Here is a 20,029-nt window from a genome sequence, read left to right on the forward strand (position 1 = left end):
CTCTGCTTTTGGTTGGTCTTTATCCTGATTCCTCTTCTGCATTATCTCCAGATGCCCAAAAGAGAAAGAGCAAGTGGGACTCCGCCATCCCAGTGACGACAATAGCGCAGCCCACCATTCTCACCACCACTGCCACCCTGCCAGCGGTAGTCACTGTCACCACCAGCGCCAGCGGCTCCAAGACCACAGTAATCTCTGCTGTGGGCACCATTGTGAAGAAGGCCAAGCAGTGACAGAGCCATGCCAGGGCTTGACTGTGCAGCCTAGTGGCTGCTTTATTTTTCAGGACTTGGACCTGCTCCCAAGGTGCCATCTGAGAGGAGCCTCTGTGTGGCATTCCAACCAGAAGGACATTGTAGCAGAGGCAAAGGATACAGCAGATAGGGTCTGTCTGTCCACACACCACTTTGGGGTCTCACCCAATTAAAAGTGTCGTGTTCTTCTGTCCCAGCATCTGGGGTACACTGGCCTCTCCCACGGTTTGTTTGCAGGCAAATGTGAAGCTCAAATCCTCCCTCCATCTTCTTATTCATGATTATTGATTGCCTAAGGATTGATAGTGGGGTGATGGAAGCCTGTGGCACTGCTTAGAGGGGTGCCCCAGTAAGTCACTGATTATTCCCACTGTCTGCCTCTTGGCATGGTCAGGTGTGGCCCCAGGGAGGAGAGTGAGGCCTCTGGTTCTTAAGCAAGAGCAGACCTCAGCTGTCTTGGTACAATTGAGCACTCTACAGGCCGCTTCTTGGACATGCCCAGGCTTTCAGAATTAGGCTAGGTACCAGAAAGGCTGGGATGAGATCCCCAATGTGCACCAGAGGGTGTTGGTATGGGCACCTGGCCAAGGCCGCCTAGTCCCTTAGTGCCCAGCAGGCGCAGCCAGCGAGATCCGCAGTCGGGGAGATGAATCACCTCCTGCTCTGGCCGGCAGCAGTTCATTGTTTATGTGAAAGCACTGCTCCTGGGAGAGCTGCTGCCACCCCACCCTTCCTCTGTTGTTATCTCTGCCCGGCAGCAGTCCCTGGGCAACACCAATGGCTGACCAGCTTCTCTTGGGCCAAAATGGGTTTCCCAACCACCACCAGCCTGAGAGTGGAGGGGGCAGTTTGCCTTTGAGCTCTCTGGCAGCTCTGGTCCAGCGGAAGCACTGAGTGTCAAAGAAGGAAGCCAGGCTGTGAAAAGCTGTGGATTCCATGAGCCCGGCACAGACTGAGAAAGGTGGTCTTGAAATTGATGCCTGGTACTGTTATGTGATCTGGGGAATATGACAAACTATCCCTAATGTCGCCAAAATAAAAATAGTCACTCTTGCCCCATCTTATCCTTGGGACTTGGCCACCCTGGGGGAATTGCTGCTGCCTGCTCATCCTAAGAGGGTCTTTGTAAAGGCCTCCTTGCTCCCAGGCTCTGGGGGTTCCCCCATAGCCAAGGATACCAGGAGGTCTAGTAGAAGGCAGTGCAGCAGGGAAACAGAGTGCCAAGTACAGTGGGCATCCACTGGTCTGGCGTCCTGGCCTAAAGCAAGTCCTGTGGTCTGTATGCCACTCTTCTGTCAAATCAGCAATAAAGCTTCATGCAGAGGTTTGGAGGAATCATTGAAGGAAAAGCTTTCTAAACTGTAAAGTACTTGGAAAGCTTCTGCTGTTTGCCAATACATTTTATTTTCACTATTGACCTAGGAGAGAAGCAAATCCTAAAAATGATGAAATCAGCCAGGGTCTGGGGAGTTGGCAGCAAGGCCACCTCCCCTTTAAGGGCTCTTTGATAGAGCGGGAAGTAGACTGAGGCCAGTCTGCCCCTAGCCCTGCCATTGAGCTGCCCAGTTGGAGCAGCAGTGACCGTGCAGTGGGCGCCTGGGCAGTGGACACAGCTGAGTTGGCATCCCCAAGCTGAGAGTGCTGTTCCACTTCCTAGAAACCGAGTGAGTTGGCTAAGTCTTAATCCTCAGAATAATAGGTTAGTATAAAAGGGTGCCTGCCCACCTTTATTCCCACTGAGGATGGTGTCTGGGGATACCGGGTGTCCCTGCTACTAGGGACTAAGGTGACTTCTGATCTCACAGGGAAAATTCACTCTGCCCCCACCCCTTTCCTGTGTTGAGCAATGACATCATGATCCATGCAGGTCTCACCACTGTGCACTGGGAATCTGCACTGTCCCTCACACCCCGTGGGTGACTTCAGAAGCTCTTCCTCCATCCCCTTTATTGCTGCCTCTGTTCAGGCTCTTGTCCCTCACACCACACTGTTCTGGCCTGGTAGTGCTGCCTCAGTCTCCCCACTCCCGTCCAAGCTCCGGTCGTCCAGCAGAGGCCCCTTGCTATACTCCAGCTCTTGCCATGTTACATGCTGCACAGCAGGGTCTAGACTTGAGCATGGCATGCCAAGCCACCAGCTTCCCACCTCTCCACACCCCACCCACTGTGCTTGGGCAGCTCCCTCACCTTGTGCTTTCCCTGCTGCACCTCTGCACATGGAGCACCTCCAAATGGATCTCAGGTTTCATACCCCTTCCTGACTTCACTCCCCGCAGCTGCTCACTCCTTTCTCAGTGCTCTCAGAAGTGTTTCTCTGCCTGTGACTTCTGCCCACATAACAGTGGGCTGTGACCACTGGTGTCCTAGTTACTGCAAGCAAAGAAGGTAGTTACAAGAAACAATGTCCCATGTGCCTGAAATAAGGACTTCAGTCAGTAATGTAGTGGAGGAATGGAAGGAGGGGTTAATTAGTGGTCATCCAAAGTTGTGGTCACTAGACTCGAGTGACCCTCCATGCCCATGTTCACAGCGATTCTTGTATGGGTTTAATTCCAAAGGACTACTGTAGATTGTGTGCTGGCAATCCCAGAGGCTCAGCCATAGGAATAGGGGGCTCATTGTTCTCTCATTTTGTGCTTGTTTTGATTTTGGAGACAGGATCTCACTATGTTGCCCAGGCTGGCCCCAAACTACTGGGCCTAAGCAATCCTGCCTCAGCCTTCCAAATAGCTGAGAATACAGGCACATGTCATCACACCTGGCTCTCATATGTTTGAAAGTATGGGTAAAAGTTTGGTTTTACCAACCACTGTGGCGCATGCCTATAATCCCAAAGCTCAGGAGGCTGAGGCAAGAGGATCATAAATTCAAAGAGCCTCAGAAACTTAGTGAAGCCCTGTCTCTAAATAAAATATAAAAAGGCCTAGGGTTGTGGCTCAGTGGTCCAGTGCCCCTGGGTTCAAGCCCCAGTACCAAAAAAAAAAAAAAAAAAAAAAAAAAAGTTTGGTTTTATGGTGCTGGGGATTGAACTTCGGGGTGCTCTACCACTTGAGCTACATATCAGCTCCCTCCACCTCTACACACAGACACATACACTTTTAAAATTTTATTTTGAGACAGAATCTCACTAAATTGCCTAGCTTGGCCTTGAACTTATGATTCCCCTTCTGTTTCCCTGGTAATGGGATTGCAGATGTTATAGATGGGTGCCACCTCACCTGACTATAGTAATTTAAAAAAAAAAAAAGGTTATTGAGCTGTAAATAAGAATGAGGAAGATTTCCATGGACAGATTTGCAGTGATCTTAAGGAGAGGCAAGATGTAGAACAGTGCTATAGAGAAAAGCAATACAAGAATTAAAGATATCAGGGCTGGGTATATAGCTCACTGGTAGTGCATTGACTCTGGGTGGGTTCAATCCCTAGCACCAAAAAGAAAGAAATGTTAAACTTGAATTGGAAATATCAATGTGAACTCATTATTTTTAATCTGTTTCTCTTAAAGGAATGTAGAAACCCCAGTAGCAATACACATGTGTAACACCCAGATCTTGATTCCCCACAGGGCTCCTTGGAGAAACGGATGAGTCAAAATCTAAGTGGGGCTGGATGGAGCACTTTGTTCCAGAAAGCAGTATTTCAAGTATTTCAAAAGGTCAACGGAACTGTTTTGAAGATATTTCTCATTGGTCAAATGTGGTTAATGTGAACATTAAGAAAAAATGACTGCAATGGACTATAAACTGGGTAAATAGAGATCCATTCATTCATATTTGGAAGAAAAATGTATTTGCCACCATCAGAGTTTAATGTTAATTCCTTACTCAGAAATTGACACTGAAAAGAATTGCTCCTAGTCTAATGTGGATGGCATTGTGAAATGGTACAACTGCTATGGAAAACAGTATGGCGACCCTCCAAAAGTTAACGAGAACTGCCCGAGTCAGGTGTGGTGGCACACCTGTGGTTCCATCTAGTCAGGATCACTTGAGTTCAGGAGCTCAAGGCTAACGGGCCTGTCTAAGAAACAAAAAGGGCTGGGGACGTAACTTAGTGGTAGAGTGCTTGCCTAGCATGTTCATGTCCTAGTTCCATCCCCAGCGTGACAAAAAAAAAAAAAAAAGTTCAAATAAAGTTAATATAAGTTTTATTATTAAAAAGGAAATAAGCCAGTGGAGGTGATGCATGTAATCCTAATGGATCTGGAGGCTAAAACAAGAGGATTACAAGTTCAACACCAGTCTCAGCAACTTACACCCTAAACAATTTAGTGAGACCCTGTCTCAAAATATAAAAAAGAACTGAGGATGTTGCTCAGTGGTTAAGCACCCCTGGATTCAATCCTCAGAAGCAATAAAAGAAAGTTAAGATGGAAAATTTTACATTATGTGACAAAAACATACATAGCATGGTGCTGGGCACTAGGTGTGGTGGCTTGTAATTTCAGCTCCTTGGGAGGCTGAAGCAGGAGGAATGCAAGTTAGAACTTCAGCAACTTAGCAGGACCTTGTCTTAAAATAAAATGTAAAAAAAGGATTGGGGATGGCCTGGGGTTATGATTCAGTGGTAGAGCGCTTGCCTAGCATATGTGAGGCCCTGGGTTCGATTCTCAGCACCACATACAAATAAATAAAGGTCTATTGACATATATATATATATATATATATATATATATATATATATATATATATATATGAAAAAAGGATTGAGGATGTTGCTCAGTAGTAAAGCACATGAAGCCCTGGAATCAAACCCCAGTATCAGAAAGAAAAGGAGGAAGGAAGAAGAAAAAAAGAACCTATTAAATATAGGAAAGTAAAAACAGAAAAAAAAAAAAACAGAAAATAGTCATTTTGTAACTGTAAAGAAATACTTCAGGCCAGTCACCAAGGGATGCTAAAACATTCAGAAATGTTTGAGCAATGTGCAGGGTGACAAAGCACTATTACCCTCTTCTAGATAACTGTTAATCACAAAGTGAAAAAGGGTATTTTCCCACTAGAAGTTAGGACCATCACTCTCTTACCCTGATGACTGACTTCAGCATCCCTAATAGAGAGGCAGGTGCTACTGGCAAAACACACACTACCACCTATGACCAACCTTGACGAAAATATGTGACTCAAATCCAATTGGAAAAAAAAGAAAAAAAAATCCAATTGGACCTTTAGGCCCAACCTCCCTTTTGCAGAAGGATAAGAGAACAAGTCCAACGACAACCTTGAGGAAACAATCCAGACAGAGCATTCTGCAGGGCCACGGGCATCTCTCTAAAATGTCGGTGTGGGGATCAGGGTGGGAAGACTAAAGTAAAAATGAGACGATCAAATGCAATGGGTGATATGAATTGGGCTCAGATTCAGAAGGAAACATAATTGACATTTTGGGACTGCTATGAAAATTTAAATATGGACTGTCATAGATTCCCCACCCCCACACCACTGGGGATTGAATCCAGGGGTGCTTTACCACTGAGCTACATGCCCAGCCCTTTTTCCTTTTTATTTGAGACAGGATCTTGCTAAGTTACTGAGGCTAGTCTGAAAATTGCAATCTTCCTGCCTCAGCCTCCTGAGTCCATGGGATTACAGTCGTGCCATCGGGTGCAGCAAGCCCCAAATTATTTAATAGACATGTCATGGTTAACTTCATTAGGTGATATCACAGTTCTTGAGCTTGTGTGATGTTTTGGGCTGTTATAGAGGGTTCTAGAGGCTGTTCTAGAGTGTGGAAAGATGAAATGTCAGGATATATACAACTTAAATCCAAATTAAAAATAGGAACCTGTGGGCTGGGATTGTGGCTCAGCGGTAGAGCTTGGGCGAGACCCGGGTTCGATCCTCAGCACCACATAAAAATAAAGGCATTGTGTTGTGTCCATCTGTACCTAAAAAATAAATATTTAAAAAAATATATGAACCTGTAATGAATATATAAATACAGCAAATGTGGCAAATGTCACTCTTGAATCCAGGTGGTAAAAATAAAATTGATTTTTGAAACTTTCAATATTTTTGTATGATTGAAAAATACTCAAAGTAAAAAGTTAAGGAATCAGAACTCCCAAGGAGGCCTATAGGGGCTAGGATTGCAGGTTAGTGGTAGAGCACTTGCCTAGCATGTTCAAGGCCCATGTTCAAGGTTCCATCCCCAGCCCAGCAAATAAATCAGTACCTAAATACATACATTCATAAATGAAAGAAGGGCCTAGTGAGCAAGCCCATACCTCTGTGGAGAAAACAAACTCAGTGACTATCCCCTCTACCAATAGGTGATGTACATTAGCAAGCCTAGCACATCCCTGGAGACCCATGGTTCAAACCGAAGGCTCCACAAAAGGAAAGGGCAGTGTGTTTCATTCAGCATGGTCTTCCCACCACGTGGCCTGGGAAGTTATTAAATGCATGTAAAATAAACAAGTGACTGAACTAATGACAACAACTCTGGCCTACTGGAGTCCACAGGGGAGTTGGCAGTAGCAGTAGCAAGGATTTGTGGTATTTGTTGTGTTCTAGAGGCCTCACCTGCTTATCTTGTAGAGTCTTGAGAGGGAAGCCCCCACTCTGGCCCTAAGGCTGTAGAATGAGTCAGTGGAGTTTTATTTCATTTTTATAAAATTAACATGTAGGAGGCGGGGGATGCAGCTCAGTGGTAGAGCACTTGCCAAACATGTGTGAAGTCTTAGGTTCAACCCCTAGTACCACACTACAACAAAATTAGCAGGTCATATAGTGAATGATTCTTAACGTTTTGTGGGTCTGTGACCTATTTGGGAATCCAGTGTAAGCTCAGCATCCCCTTCTCACAAACTCATATTCCTATATCAAATATACCATGAATTTTTCACACAATCTCAGATGGCACTCCAAGAAGCCTGAAGAACCTCATGGCCCATCCTACCAAAACTGCCCCAGAGTGGATATCTCATGACACTCAGCTGCTGCAGGGTAGGACTCCAGCCCCAAAGGCATTTTCAGAAGGGTTTGGCAGGAAAACGAAAGGGCTACTGAGCCCCATGGAGTCTGGGGCATTGCCATCTCTGGGCCTGGGTCCTCTTCTCTAAGAAGATGCCTCAGTCCCCCACCTACAGTGGGATATATATGCACCCCAGCCTCCAATGGAGGATGCTGGTAGACACAGGCCCCTTGGCCAGGCTGAGTTTTGCTGCTCTGAGCCACTGCTCTGTTCTCCTATTTTCCAGGGTGATTGGATGCCTGATAAAGGGGCTCACATCCACAGGGAGGGCACTGTGCTGGCCTGGTACATACAGACATGAGTGCTACAGCCATGCTGGGGCTCCTTTCCACAGTGTTCCCATATTCCAGGAGCCAGCCCTCTCTGAGCACCTTGCCTGTGCAGAACAGTTCTCAAGATAACCTGGCAAGGCAGGTGATGCACAAGGATGGTGACTGTGGCTCATGCATTTGCAACAAGCATTTCCTCAATCCCGCTGGGAGCTGGCAGCACATGGATCTGTTCATAGCTGAGGTTCAGGGAGGTTGACAGTCCCATACAGTTCAACTACGCTTTTATTGAGTACCTGCTATGTTCCAAGCACTGTGCTAGGTGCCAGGGAGCATCTGATCTTGAGGGGTACAGTCATTTCAAAACAACATGGCAAATGCATGAAAAAGCCACAAGCTGGGCTGAGAGTGCAGTTCAGTGGTAGAGTGCATGCTTAGCATGCACCAGGCCCTGGATTCGATCCCCAGCACACATTAAAAATAAATACTATGTGCTGGGGTTGTAGCTCAGTGGTAGAGTGCTTACCTAGCATGTGTAAGGCACTGGGTTTGATCCTTAGCACCACATAAAAATAAACAAACAAAAACATGCTGTTTACCTATAACTACAAAAAATGATTAAGAGAGTAAAAAAAAACAATAATAAATACTTGGGGAGGTATCACAGGCCTGTAATTCCAGGGTGATTACATGGCCAGACTCTCCTGAGGCTGAGGCAGGAGGATCCCAAGTTCAAAGCCAGCCTCAGCAACTTACTGAGACCCTAGGTAACTTAGTGAGAACTTGTCTCAAAATAAAAAATAAAGGCTGGGAATGTGGCTCAAGGGTTAAGAGCCCCTGGGTTCAATTGCCAGTACCAACCCCAATAAATAAAGGCATGCCCCCCAAACTATGGGGACACATGACCCAACCCAGGGTGTGGGGAGGTCAAGAGAGGCTCCAGGGAACATGTGACATCAGCACAGTGTCTTCAAGAATAAGGATAAATCAGGGCTGGGGTTGTAGCTCAGTGGTAGAGCGCTTGCCTAGCATATACAAGGTACTGGGTTCAATCCCCAGCATAACATAAATAAATAAAATGAACAAAATAAAAGTTAATAAGGATAAATCAGCCAGGTGCGTTGACCCACATCTATAACCCCAGCAATTTAGCAAGACTCTATGGGGGGAAATGGTAAATAAAAGACTGGGAATGTAGATCAGTGATAAAGGGTTTTAGATCTGAGACCTGTGAAGCCACAGGCTTTAGGGAAGCAGGTGCCAGCAGTCCCTGCTGTCTGGCAGAAAAATATAGACAGTTGGGGTCTTGGAGGCCCTGGCACTCTCAGCGTTGAACACGTGCTCCTGGTAACCAGCCTCAAAAGATTATCACTAGAGGGACATATATATGGACAATCACTAGAGACGTCAGATTTGTGACAGCCCATGAGGTACCTACCCCATGCCAGGCAATGCTGGCCTCTTGCTGGCCTCTATTATTCACACTTTAAGGGGATTTAAGTAATTGCCTGGAGGAGGCACAAGGACCCAGCCCTTGCTCCACGCTCGCTCTGGACACATCTGGGGGACCCAGTGAATAGCAGAGCAGGGACATGGGGTCCAGGTCTCCCGACCGGCTGCACCAATCCCTGGGCCCATCCCTCGCGCTGGCACCGGGAGAAGGGAGGGCGGTGCGCTCCCCTGACGGCCGTCGGGGCCGTGGCTCACTGCCCAGGGTCTGGGAGGAGGGCGCCCGTCCGAGCTTGCGGCTGAGAGGCCGCCTCCGCCGGGGCAGCCCGGGCGCCCACCGGGAGCCGGAGGGGTGGAGAGGCCGGGCCGGGCCGCGCGGCAGGACGGGTGGCTCCTCCCCCGGTCCCGCCGCCGGGGCTCTGGGCGCGGGGCCGGCGCCGCGGGTGCCGCAGCCCTTTCCGGGGGGCGGGCCTGGCGGCAGCGGCCACAGCGGCTCCTGCCCCGACAGGTGCGCGCTGCGCGCAGGAATGCGGCCCGCCTGACTCACCAGCGCCTCCTTCCCACCTGCGCCGCCGCCCCATAAAGCGCGCCCCTCTCTCCCCGCCACCGCCGCCCTCCCGACAGTCTCGGCCCCAGACGCCCCAGCCCGACCGCTGAGCCCGGCCAGGCGCGGAGGGCGCAAGGTAGCGCCGAGGTAGGTGCAGTCGGCCCCTCGGGGCAGGCGCCGGGAACCCAGGCGCTGGGCGGGAGGGCAGGGGCGCCGGGGCTGGCCGGGAGAAAGTGAGTGCCCACCCCATCCCGGGCGATCGCGCTGAGGAGCTGCCGAACTTTTGTTTCCCCTTCTCCTCCCTGAAGTCTGGCAGACCCTGGTTCTCTCTGCCCAAGCTGCCCAGGGCAGGTGCCGGCGGCCCGAGTGTGCCCAAGGCACTGCCAGGAGCAAAGGGTAGGGGCAGCTGGAGAAGGATGGTGGCCAGCAGATCTCCCGCTAGAGGAGGGAATTGGATGGATGTGCGAAATAGGTGGACAGAAGCCCCCGGCTGGCAGGCCTCTGGGTTGCACCCCTCTAGGGTTTGCAGAGAGAATGGGAAAGCAGGCGCGCTGAGAGGCAGTCGCCCTCCCTGTTCCTTCTGGGTGTGGGGAGTCCCTGACTTTCCTCCTCTTGGCCAGCCACCTGCTCTCTTCCCAAAGTCGGCTGCAGATGTCTTTCCTCTGGGCAGCTCTCCTGACCTCACCCAGCAGCCCTGGGGTCGTGCCACCCTCATAAACCTCTTCCCCACAGCCTCTGGGGTGGCTCTTGGGCTGTCACTGTGGTTCAGGGGCTCCAGATTTCTCCCACGGACAGGGACAGTGTTCTTCTCCTCCCTCACAGCCTTGCCACACCCTGAGTACAAGGAGGGGGCTGGGGTAGCATGGCTGTTGCTCTCCCCTAGAGAGCTGGAAGTGAAGGCTGAGTCTTCAAGGGGGGTTGGAAGAGAGGGAGGATAGCTGAAGGGTCAGCAGGGAAGGGGTGTCCGTCTCCTTAGCCCTGATTTCCCAGGACCCCCAGGCTTCTAAGGGTGAAGGCCTAGGCCCTCCAGACCGAAGAGCTATGGTGGGCAGCAACAGGCTGCTTGGGTGGTCCCATGGGCAGGAGGAAGAAGAGGCACTGTGCTTCTGCAGTGTACTCCATTCAGGGGGGGCAGCCCTATACTCCATGGACAGAGCTCATACAGGAAGTCCTAGCAGTACTGGGCCCCGGGGTGGCCTGTAGAGCAGTACCCTGCGTGATGGGCCCTGCTTGCCATGGCCATGTAGTTCAATAAACCCATGATCCTAACTGACGTGAAATCTCCTTGTTTTCACAATTGGCAACTACTTTAAAATTTTTTTAAATGCAAGTTGAGTCAAACAAAACAGTGCCTAACCCCCGACTGCCATTTTATAGTCTCTGAGTATAACATGGAGGATCAGTGTGAGGTCTGCACTGCCTGGGCCCCGAGGGAAGCGCTGCCACCTTTTGTGCCTCATCTATGGCCTCAGAAATGGGCACATGCAAGCCTCTCCCTCTGGGGTCCTGGGTAGATTCGACAGCGATCCTGTAGATGAAGTGCTGGGTGCATGTTGCTGGTGTAAGTCAGCCCTGTGTGCCAGGTCTGTGGACACGTGGTGGGTGAGTGCAGGCTGGGCTTGGGCCTCCAGTGCCTGTACCTGCTTGTGTAGTGGTGCCCCAGGGAGGCTGAGGCCGAAGCCTGTATTGTTTAGCATGTGGGTGTGGTGCCTATACCCGGAGGCCGCAAGAAATCATATCCCGGCTGACTCAGGGCTCCCTTCTGAGCCACTACCCTGGTAGGGCGGCACCTCCCCTGCAGCTCTGCCTGGAGCTGCTGTGCCTTCCTGCAGTTTACCTGAAGGGCCTCTGCAGCACTGCAGGGGCTTTAGTCCCCCCCTCGCCCCCCATGCCCTGGGGCTGCCCCTGCCCCACAAGAGGAGGGCTGAGAAGGGATTCCAGGAGGGGAAGTGGGCATGGTGTCCTCTGGGCCCCTGGGAGATCTGACCCTAGAGAAAGAGGTGTGGCCCTGGCCTTTGTCCTCTGTTCTGCAGGCCCAAGTGTTCATATGGCTAGCTTCTTTCCTTCCCAAAACTTCAGGCTACTATTCAGGCCTTTGGATGCCTGAGCCTACCCTGAAGGTCACTGATGAGTTGAGATAGTTTAATAGTGGGGTTACACTGTTCAGGGGTCCTGACAAGTCAACTCTGAGGCCAGGGGAGGTATTTGGAAGGGCAAAAGGGCTTAGACCTGTGGGCTGGCTGTAACTCAGAGGTAGAGCACTAGCCACCTTGCATGCGTGAGGACTGGGTTGGATCCTCAGCACCACGTGAAAATAAACACATAAGACATGTGCAGTGGCACACGCCTGTAATCCCAGCAGCTTAGGGGGCTGAGACAGGAGGATCGTGAGCCAGCCTCAGCAACAGTGAGGCGCTGAGCATCTCCTGAGACCCTATCTCTAAATAAAAATCAAAATAGGGCTGGGTAAGTGGCTCTGTGATTGAGTACCCAGTCCTGAGTTCAATATCCAGTATCTAGAAATTAAATAAATAAATACGTAAAATAAAGATATTGTGTCTATGCACACCTAAAAACAAATAATTTTAAAAAGGGGAGCTTAGACCCCACTCTGATGGGTCAGCAGCCAGCACAGAGCTCGGCAATGTAGAGAAAGCCGTCTCACCCTATCCCTGGCCCCAGATACTGGGAAGGGCTCCTCTTCTGTTCCTGAGCCAGAACAGAGGGGGCAAAGGGTAGATCCATCCTAAGGAGGGCTTCTTTATTGGGTGACCCTGTCCTTGCCAAGCCTGACCAGGCCCACTGAAGAACAAAGGCAGAATAAGCCCTGCCCTGCTCTTGGGGAGACCAGTACCAAGAAACCTGGCACGGGCATAAGCTTGGAGCCCAAAGTCTTAAAGACCAGAGAGAATCTTTCTGTGCAGGAAGGGGGCAGTGGAGAAGATGGGAGTGACATCCCTGGGCTTTTGGTGATCACAACAGCTCTCAGAGCCTCAATTTCCACACCTGCACTTTGGGGTGGTCTTGCCTCCTCTGAGGAACTATGATGGAGATCCAGTGCACTGAAGGCACCAACCAAGGATGAAGAGGTGTCATGTGTCCATTGTTGTGGTTTTGTAGGAGGAAGAAGATGGCAGGGCCACATCCCAATCCGTGGGTCAGGCTGCTGCTGGCAGCTCTACTGAGTGTCAGCTTTCCTGGGAGCACAGGTGAGTCTACATGGTCCTGCAGCCCCCTCTGGGGGAGGAGCACCGCTCATGGGGCCTCTCCAGACTCTTGGCTGTCCAACAGCTGACCACTGCGCCCCTCCAGGCCTGGAGAACTTGAGGCTTTGTGCCCTGCATCAGAGAGAGTCGTGAGCCCTGCTGGGTGGCCTGGCACTGAGGGAAAGGAGCCTGTAGAGGAGAGAAAAGCTGCCTGCTCCGAGGAGGAACTGAGGCTCCCTGCTGGAGCTGGGGTTTCCCAGGGATTTCAGGGAGAGAGACTGCTAAATATCACCCGCTGTCCGAGTGTCCCCGTTGGCAAATGATGCGAGCCATCCCCTGCCAATCAAACTTCCCCCATTAAGCCAGGTCTATTGGTGGCCCCCGTAGCCCCAGCTCCCTGGAAGGCTGAGGTAGGAGGATCACTCGAGCCCAGGAATTCAGAGTCAGCCTGGGCCACCTAGTGAAACCCCATCTCACACAAGCCCCCATCTCAAAAATAAATACACCAGCAGGGCGCAATGGCACACGCCTGTAATCCCAGCAGCTGGGGAGGCTGAGACAGGAGGATTGCGAGTTCAAAGTAATTTAGCGAGGCCCTCAGCAACTCAGTTGAGACCCTGTCTCTAAATAAAATATAAAAAGGGCTGGGAACGTGGCTCAGTGGTTGAGTACCACTGAGTTCAATCCCCAGAACCAATAAATAAATAAATATATACACAAATAAATTTTCCCTGTCAGTTGAGGTTGTATTGATAGCTTGAAATAAGCTTGAAATAGACCGCGATAGGAACACTCACACCACAGAAATTGGCAAACAGCAAGTCAGGGCTTCCTCTCCCCGTTCAACAATGTTCCTCCCAATGTTCAACAATGTTCAGTGTTGAACACTGACCAACATTGACCAACACACCGTAGCCTGGAGTCCAGGAGACCACCCACTATATACACGGGTGCACATAGTAGGCCTCAGTGTTTTCTAACTGAACAGACCCAAGGGGAACCTCAATGCCCTTTGGGAGAACTCTGGAGTTTTCCTTACTGAGGACCTACTGTGTGTTGGGTTTTGTGTTAGGTGATAAACTTGACAGAACTGGTCCCCTGGACCCCGGAGGAGGCTCAAAAGACAGATGAGTCCCATGGGAATGATTGTGTGGGAAAGCATGAACTACGATGGGAGAAACCCACAAAGGGCAGGGTGCCCTCGGTGTGGCTCACAGAAGGTGTTGGGGAAGATGGAAGTATCTCCGGGACCTGGGGACTTAGTGGCAAGGGGGACAACCAGGCCCTGCCAGCCAGCAAATGATGGCCAGCACCTTCGTCCCAGCTGTGCCCTCCTTCCCATCAGACTTGAGTGGAGCGTCCAGGCTTGAGATCTGGCTCAGAGAAGAGCTGCCTGCTCCGAGGAGGAACTGAGGCTCCCTGCTGGAGCTGAGGTTTTATTTTCTGCAGAGTTCTGCAGCCAGCTGCTGCACCTCGGGTGACCGTTTCCCCCTTCATACAGTTGAGAGGGCATCCCCATTCCTGGTGGAGGGTGCAGGCTGGAAAGGGTGTGGTAACCAGAGCGGCCCTCTCCATGTGCTTGCCTCTCGCCCCTCTGCCCCCAGCCAACCTCTGCAAGAAGGCTCAGGTGAAGAGCTGCACGGAGTGCATCCGTGTGCACCCGGACTGCGCCTACTGCACGGACGAGGTGAGCTGCTGTGCAGGGCTATGCGGGCCAGCCCAGGGCCACTTCTCCAACCTGCACACACCCCTTGCCACACCCTGACTCTGGCTGTGGCCAACTCCACCCTTGCCACCCCCGCAGCCTGACCCTGGGCCGGGTGGGTGTGGAGAAGAGGCAAGGGTCAGGAACAGCAGGGGAAAATGAATTCAGGGTTGGGACAGCCAGGGGATGGGCACCACCCCCATGGACCCCTCTGCTTCTGGCCAGATGTTCAAGGAGCGGCGCTGCAACACCCAGATCGAGCTGCTGGCCGCAGGCTGCCGGCAGGAAAGCATAGTGGTCATGGAGAGCAGCTTGGAGATCACAGAGGTGCCTGGAGCAGGGCGGGGGCTGGGCTCTCCTGGCACAAGGCTTGCTGGTTGTGGGGGCCAAGGTGCCCCCTAGCAAGGCTGAGAGGCTCCCCTCAGGTCTCTCGAGTGAACTTCCAACCAGCTTCCCCCTTGACACTCGGTTCCTTTCCCTGGACACAGGAGACCCAGATCGATACCACCCTCCGCCGCAGCCAGGTGTCCCCCCAGCGCCTACAGGCCCGCCTGCGACCTGGCGAAGAGCGGCACTTTGCACTCGAGGTCTTTGAGCCCCTGGAGAGCCCTGTGGACCTGTATATCCTCATGGACTTCTCCAACTCCATGTCCGACGACTTGGACAACCTTAAGAAGATGGGGCAGGACCTGGGTACATCTGGGCCAGTGTGCAGGACAGTGGAGATGGGGGGCAGATCTCACCCAGCTGGCTCAGGACAGCAGCACCCACCTCACAAGGAAAGATGGGACATCTGATCCCCGGAGAAATATGTCTCCCCCCATTCTCAGGGGAGGGTCCCGGCCAGATCCCTCACCACTCGACTTCGGACAGGTCTGGTGGGCAGCAGAGCCCTCTGGCCTTGACTAGGAAGGGCACCCCCTGCCACAGCTGTGGATAAGCCTCAGTGCTACAGAGGGAGCCGGGCTCAGTTCCCCCTGCCAATCCCCTGCTTACTAGATACATTGTCCCAGGTCCCAAATTCCGTTTCCCTCAACTGTAACTAGGGACAAAAGCTACTGAGAGTACCAGGAAACGTCCAGTGTACAAAGGGCTAAGAGGTGGTGGCTCCTGTCCAGCTCCCCTCTTCCTGAGCCAGCCCAGGTGCCCCTGTGTCCATGGGGGGGGTACTAGGGCTCACTGTCCTCTCTTTTTTTGGTGCATGCCCAGCCCAGGTCCTGAGCCAGCTCACCAGTGACTACACTATTGGATTTGGCAAGTTTGTGGACAAAGTCAGCGTCCCTCAGACAGACATGAGGCCCGAGAAGTGAGTGACTGAACAGGCCCCGGGTGGGCAGCGGTGCTGGCTGGGTGATTCACTGCTTCCTGCTGGCATTTACAGGGGCAGAGCGTGGAGGAGTGCAGGGTCTCCCCCTCCCTAACGCTCTCTCCCTCCCACCTCTGCCCAGGCTGAAGGAACCCTGGCCCAACAGTGACCCTCCGTTCTCCTTTAAGAACGTCATCAGCTTGACGGAGGATGTGAACGAATTCCGGAGTAAGCTGCAGGGAGAGCGGATCTCAGGCAACCTGGACGCTCCTGAAGGTGGCTTCGATGCCATCCTGCAGACGGCGGTGTGCACGGTGAGCTCAGGGAGGGGCACTGCTGGCCTCAGCCAGGGCCGCTGCTTCTTGGCAGGGGAATGAGCCGCCCACCAGCGTGTGCGGTGTCCTGGAGCCTGTGATCCCATGTCCTGAGACCAATTCAGACCCTTTGGGTGGCCCTCATTTCTAGTCCAGGTTTGGATGGGCTGGGACCAAGGTCCCCCCACCTAAGCAGTCACAGCCTGGTTCTGTGCCGGCCTTGGAGTTCCAGAATCTTCAGTGCACCTTCAGGCCAGCCTCCCAGTGAATCTTACAGGCCCCACGGGCTGCCAGTCTCCAACTGTGCTGGTGGCCGAAATGGCTACTTCTTTCTATGTGAACAGCAATTTTTTCATTTTGAAAATAACATATCCACATTGAAGGCAATTTAGAAAACAAAGAACAGAAGAAATTGCTCATTATCTTACCACGGTCAGCCAGCCACTCCGTGTCCCGGCAGTATTTTGTCTCTTTTCCTTATTTCACACACTCGGCTTGGTGTACTTATAATTCTGAAACTTGCTCTTTTTTTCCCCACTTAATGCTCTCATAAACATTTTCTCTTGCAATACACAGTTTTCAAAATCTTCAGAATCACCCCCCATGTTTTTCTGACAGAGAGCTAATACACTGCTGTGCCTATTTCAACTGGCCTTTTGCATTTACCGTTTACCACTGATGAGGTTAACATACTCTTGCAGGGTGGTTAAGAGCTTGGGGGAGGGGGAGTCCCACAAGCCTGGTTGAATCTGCCCACTGTGTGCCCACACTGCAGCCAGTGCCCTCCCCCATCAGCACTTCCGGTTTTCCTCTGTCGTTGCTGTCACAGGCTATTCTCATGTGCCTTAAACCCGGCCCCGTGTTGGGACCTGCTTCCCCTGCCCTACATGGCACTAGGATGCAGGTCCTCAACAAGCAGCCTGTGCCCTCCCTGCCTTCCCCAGGGGGCCATCGGCTGGCGCCCCGACAGCACCCATCTGCTGGTGTTCTCCACTGAGTCAGCCTTCCACTATGAGGCCGATGGTGCCAACGTGCTGGCTGGCATCATGAGCCGCAATGATGAGAAGTGCCACCTGGATGTCACGGGCACCTACACCCAGTACAATATGCAGGACTACCCTTCAGTGCCCACGCTTGTGCGCCTGCTCGCCAAGCACAACATTATCCCCATCTTCGCTGTTACCAACTACTCCTACAGCTACTATGAGGTACAGGCCTGGGCCCCACTGGGCAAGAGGGGCAGGGCAGGGTGTCCCCGGAACTTCCCAGCCACCCATCCCTCTCCTTCTTCCCTCCCAAAGCTGTGGGCCCCTGGAGGGAAGGTCATGTGCCCGTCCCCTATCCCAGCTCCCAAGGAGGCGGGGGCTGAGAGGGAAATTCTGGAACATGCTGTCAGATTCAAAGAGACGCTTAGTCCGAGGCTGGCCCTCTCTCCTACAGAAGCTTCATACATACTTCCCGGTCTCCTCGCTGGGGGTGCTGCAACAGGACTCATCCAACATCGTGGACCTGCTAGAGGAAGCCTTCAATGTGAGGCACAGCGCCCGCTGCAGATTCTGAGCCCTCCTGGGGCTGGGCTAGGAAGAGGGCAGAGTGGGCGAGGGGTGGAATAGGCCAGTAAGGAAGGGTCTCTGGCAGTCCCTGGGAGCTTGAGGGTCATCCGGATCTGGTGCCAAGCTCCTGGAAGCTCTGCCGCTGTGATCCCACACACATGCCCACACATGCCCTCCATCTGGGTGATGCAGAGCTCAGCCAGACCAGGCCAGGCCAAGGTGGGAGAGCCCAGGCTGCCCCCAGACCACTGATTGTCTGCCTTCCCTTAGCGCATTCGCTCCAACCTTGACATCCGGGCCCTAGACAGCCCACGAGGGCTGCGGACAGAGGTCACCTCCAAGATGTACCAGAAGACAAAGACAGGGTCCTTTCACATCAGGCGGGGAGAAGTGGTATGTTCCTGTGGGTGCAGTGGGACAGGGATGGACGTGGCACCCTGCGAGGAATGGAGTCCTCTAACTGGGTGTGAGCTTGGCGCTGGGGTCAGGTGGGCCTGGGTTCAGGTCCGCAGGGTCTGCCCTTGGGGAGCTTGGCACATGCCTGGACTCGTCTGTACCCTTGTTCACACTGTGGGGATGAATCAGAGCATCAAGCTGAGACATGGCTCTTCTTATTATCCTGTGGTTGAGACTGACCAGAAGGAAGGGGTCCCCAGCCCCAAGGAAGGATGAGCAGGGACCTGGGGGTCAGGAATTCAGGCCCATCCTGAGAGCTGAGGACCCCCAGGCACAAACAGCTCCCTGGTCTATGCAGCAGGGGCCTGCCTTGGGTGACCTTGAGATCCCTGCAGGGAACTTATGATGTGCAACTGCGGGCCGCGGAAGACGTGGATGGAACACACGTGTGCCAGCTGGCGGAAGAGGACCAGAGGGGAAACATCCACCTGAAGCCCTCCTTCTCCGACGGCCTCTGGATGGACGTGGGCATCATCTGTGACGTGTGCACCTGCGAGCTGGTACAAGGCAGCCCCCTGGGTGGGAGAGCAGAGCTGAGCTGAGCACTGGGCCCTGACTCAGGGAGCAGAGCCTCCTGGGCCACACCTCCCTTGCAGGCTATCCCAAGGCACAGAAGGCAGCAGAAGTGCTCAGTGGCTCTGGACCCCCTCCCTGCACACACTCCCCTTGGTCTTGTTCTAGCAAAAAGAGGTGCGGTCAGCTCGCTGCGACTACCACGGAGACTTCATGTGTGGACACTGTGTGTGCAACGAGGGCTGGTGAGTGGGGGAGGGCAGCCCAGCCCCCAGGATCTCCCCTGCAGGCCCTGACCCTGGGCACACCTTGTACACTGAGCTGTGGCAGGGGGAGGGGCAGATCTCAGAAAGAGCTAGAAGAGGGGTACGCTTTTACCAGTTGTTGGGTGAATCCAGTTCAGAGCATTTAGAATGTCACAATTTAGGATTTTTCAGGTTGCTTTTTTTCCCCCCACACATGGGATTAATCCCAGATTGACCACTGAGCTACCTCCCTAGTGGTTTTTTTTTTTTTTTTTTTTTTTGAGCAAGTTCTCACTAAATTACTAAGGGTCTCACTAAATTGCTGAGGGTCTCCCTAAATTGTGGAGGCTGACCTCAAACTTGGATTCCTCCTACCTCAACCTCCCCAGTCGCTGGGACTGCATCACACTAAGCAGGAAGAGCTGCAAGATACTGGCAAAAACGAAAACAAGAGGCAGGTACACACACTGAGTCTCAGCGACTCAGGAGGCAGAGGCAGGAGCAGCTCAGCAACTTAGTGAGACCCTCAGAAACTTGATGAGACTAAGACCCATCTCAAAATCAAAAAAATAAAAATAAAAAAGGACTGAGGGTGTAGTACAGTGAAAGAGTGCCCTGGGGTCAATCTCCAATACAAAAAAAAAAAAAACTTTAAGACACTGGCTCTGAATGATGGCATGGACCCATTGTCCCAGTTACTCTGGAGGACAAGGTAGGGAGAGTAACTTCAGCCTGGGAAACATAGCAATATTTTATCTCAAAAAATTAAAAATAAAAGCTTTGAGACGTTGAACAAGTCTGTCATGACTCGAGGTAGACAAATAGCAAGGAAGGGACGAGGCCCGGAGGCTCATTCACTGTTCTCTGTGTGACTTGGACCTGCCTCAGCCCTCTCAGAACATCAGTCTCTTCATCTGTAAAATGGGGCAATAAAAGTCCAGCTGTCTTCCCAGGCTCAGGGAAAGTGTCCATTCCTCCCTCAGGAGCGGCAAGACCTGCAACTGCTCCACCGGCTCGCTGAGTGACACTGAGCCCTGCATCCGCGAGGGTGAGGACAAGCCATGCTCAGGCCGCGGGGAGTGCCAGTGCGGACGTTGCGTGTGCTATGGTGAAGGCCGCTATGAGGGTCACTTCTGCGAGTATGACAACTTCCAGTGTCCCCGCACCTCTGGGTTCCTCTGCAATGGTGAGTTCAGCAGCTTCAACCAGTGCCAAGGACAGTGACCCTCCCTTCAGGA

General features: G+C 52.3%; 2 protein-coding genes across 3 annotated transcripts in view; both read left to right on the forward strand.

The window, feature by feature from the left end:
- Sap30bp (SAP30 binding protein) overlaps nucleotides 1-6,262 on the forward strand; it is a 45,784-nt gene extending 39,522 nt beyond the window's left edge. Inside the window, exon 12 of one of the 2 annotated variants that reach the window (XR_003302207.2) lies at nucleotides 52-140. Coding sequence is in view for 1 of the 2 variants with exons in the window: in XM_026404753.2 (XP_026260538.1) it covers nucleotides 52-233 (182 nt within the window). In the remaining variant the exon portion in view is untranslated. Of the gene's footprint in view, nucleotides 1-51 lie in introns of both variants that reach the window. The other variant, XM_026404753.2, reaches the window with a different exon arrangement.
- A 3,165-nt stretch (nucleotides 6,263-9,427) lies between these two features.
- Nucleotides 9,428-20,029, forward strand: part of Itgb4 (integrin subunit beta 4) — a 32,794-nt gene continuing 22,192 nt past the window's right edge. The window contains exons 1-13 of the mRNA XM_026404798.2: nucleotides 9,428-9,640; nucleotides 12,614-12,702; nucleotides 14,304-14,386; nucleotides 14,630-14,731; nucleotides 14,893-15,097; nucleotides 15,614-15,710; nucleotides 15,853-16,024; nucleotides 16,969-17,232; nucleotides 17,465-17,554; nucleotides 17,848-17,970; nucleotides 18,369-18,533; nucleotides 18,715-18,791; nucleotides 19,775-19,977. Of these exons, the coding sequence (XP_026260583.2) occupies nucleotides 12,624-12,702; nucleotides 14,304-14,386; nucleotides 14,630-14,731; nucleotides 14,893-15,097; nucleotides 15,614-15,710; nucleotides 15,853-16,024; nucleotides 16,969-17,232; nucleotides 17,465-17,554; nucleotides 17,848-17,970; nucleotides 18,369-18,533; nucleotides 18,715-18,791; nucleotides 19,775-19,977 (1,660 nt within the window). The 5' untranslated portion in view covers nucleotides 9,428-9,640; nucleotides 12,614-12,623. The remainder of the gene's footprint in view (nucleotides 9,641-12,613; nucleotides 12,703-14,303; nucleotides 14,387-14,629; nucleotides 14,732-14,892; nucleotides 15,098-15,613; nucleotides 15,711-15,852; nucleotides 16,025-16,968; nucleotides 17,233-17,464; nucleotides 17,555-17,847; nucleotides 17,971-18,368; nucleotides 18,534-18,714; nucleotides 18,792-19,774; nucleotides 19,978-20,029) is intronic.

This window comes from Urocitellus parryii, chromosome 7, assembly GCF_045843805.1.
Source record: "Urocitellus parryii isolate mUroPar1 chromosome 7, mUroPar1.hap1, whole genome shotgun sequence".
In the NCBI taxonomy this organism is placed as follows: domain Eukaryota; kingdom Metazoa; phylum Chordata; class Mammalia; order Rodentia; family Sciuridae; genus Urocitellus; species Urocitellus parryii.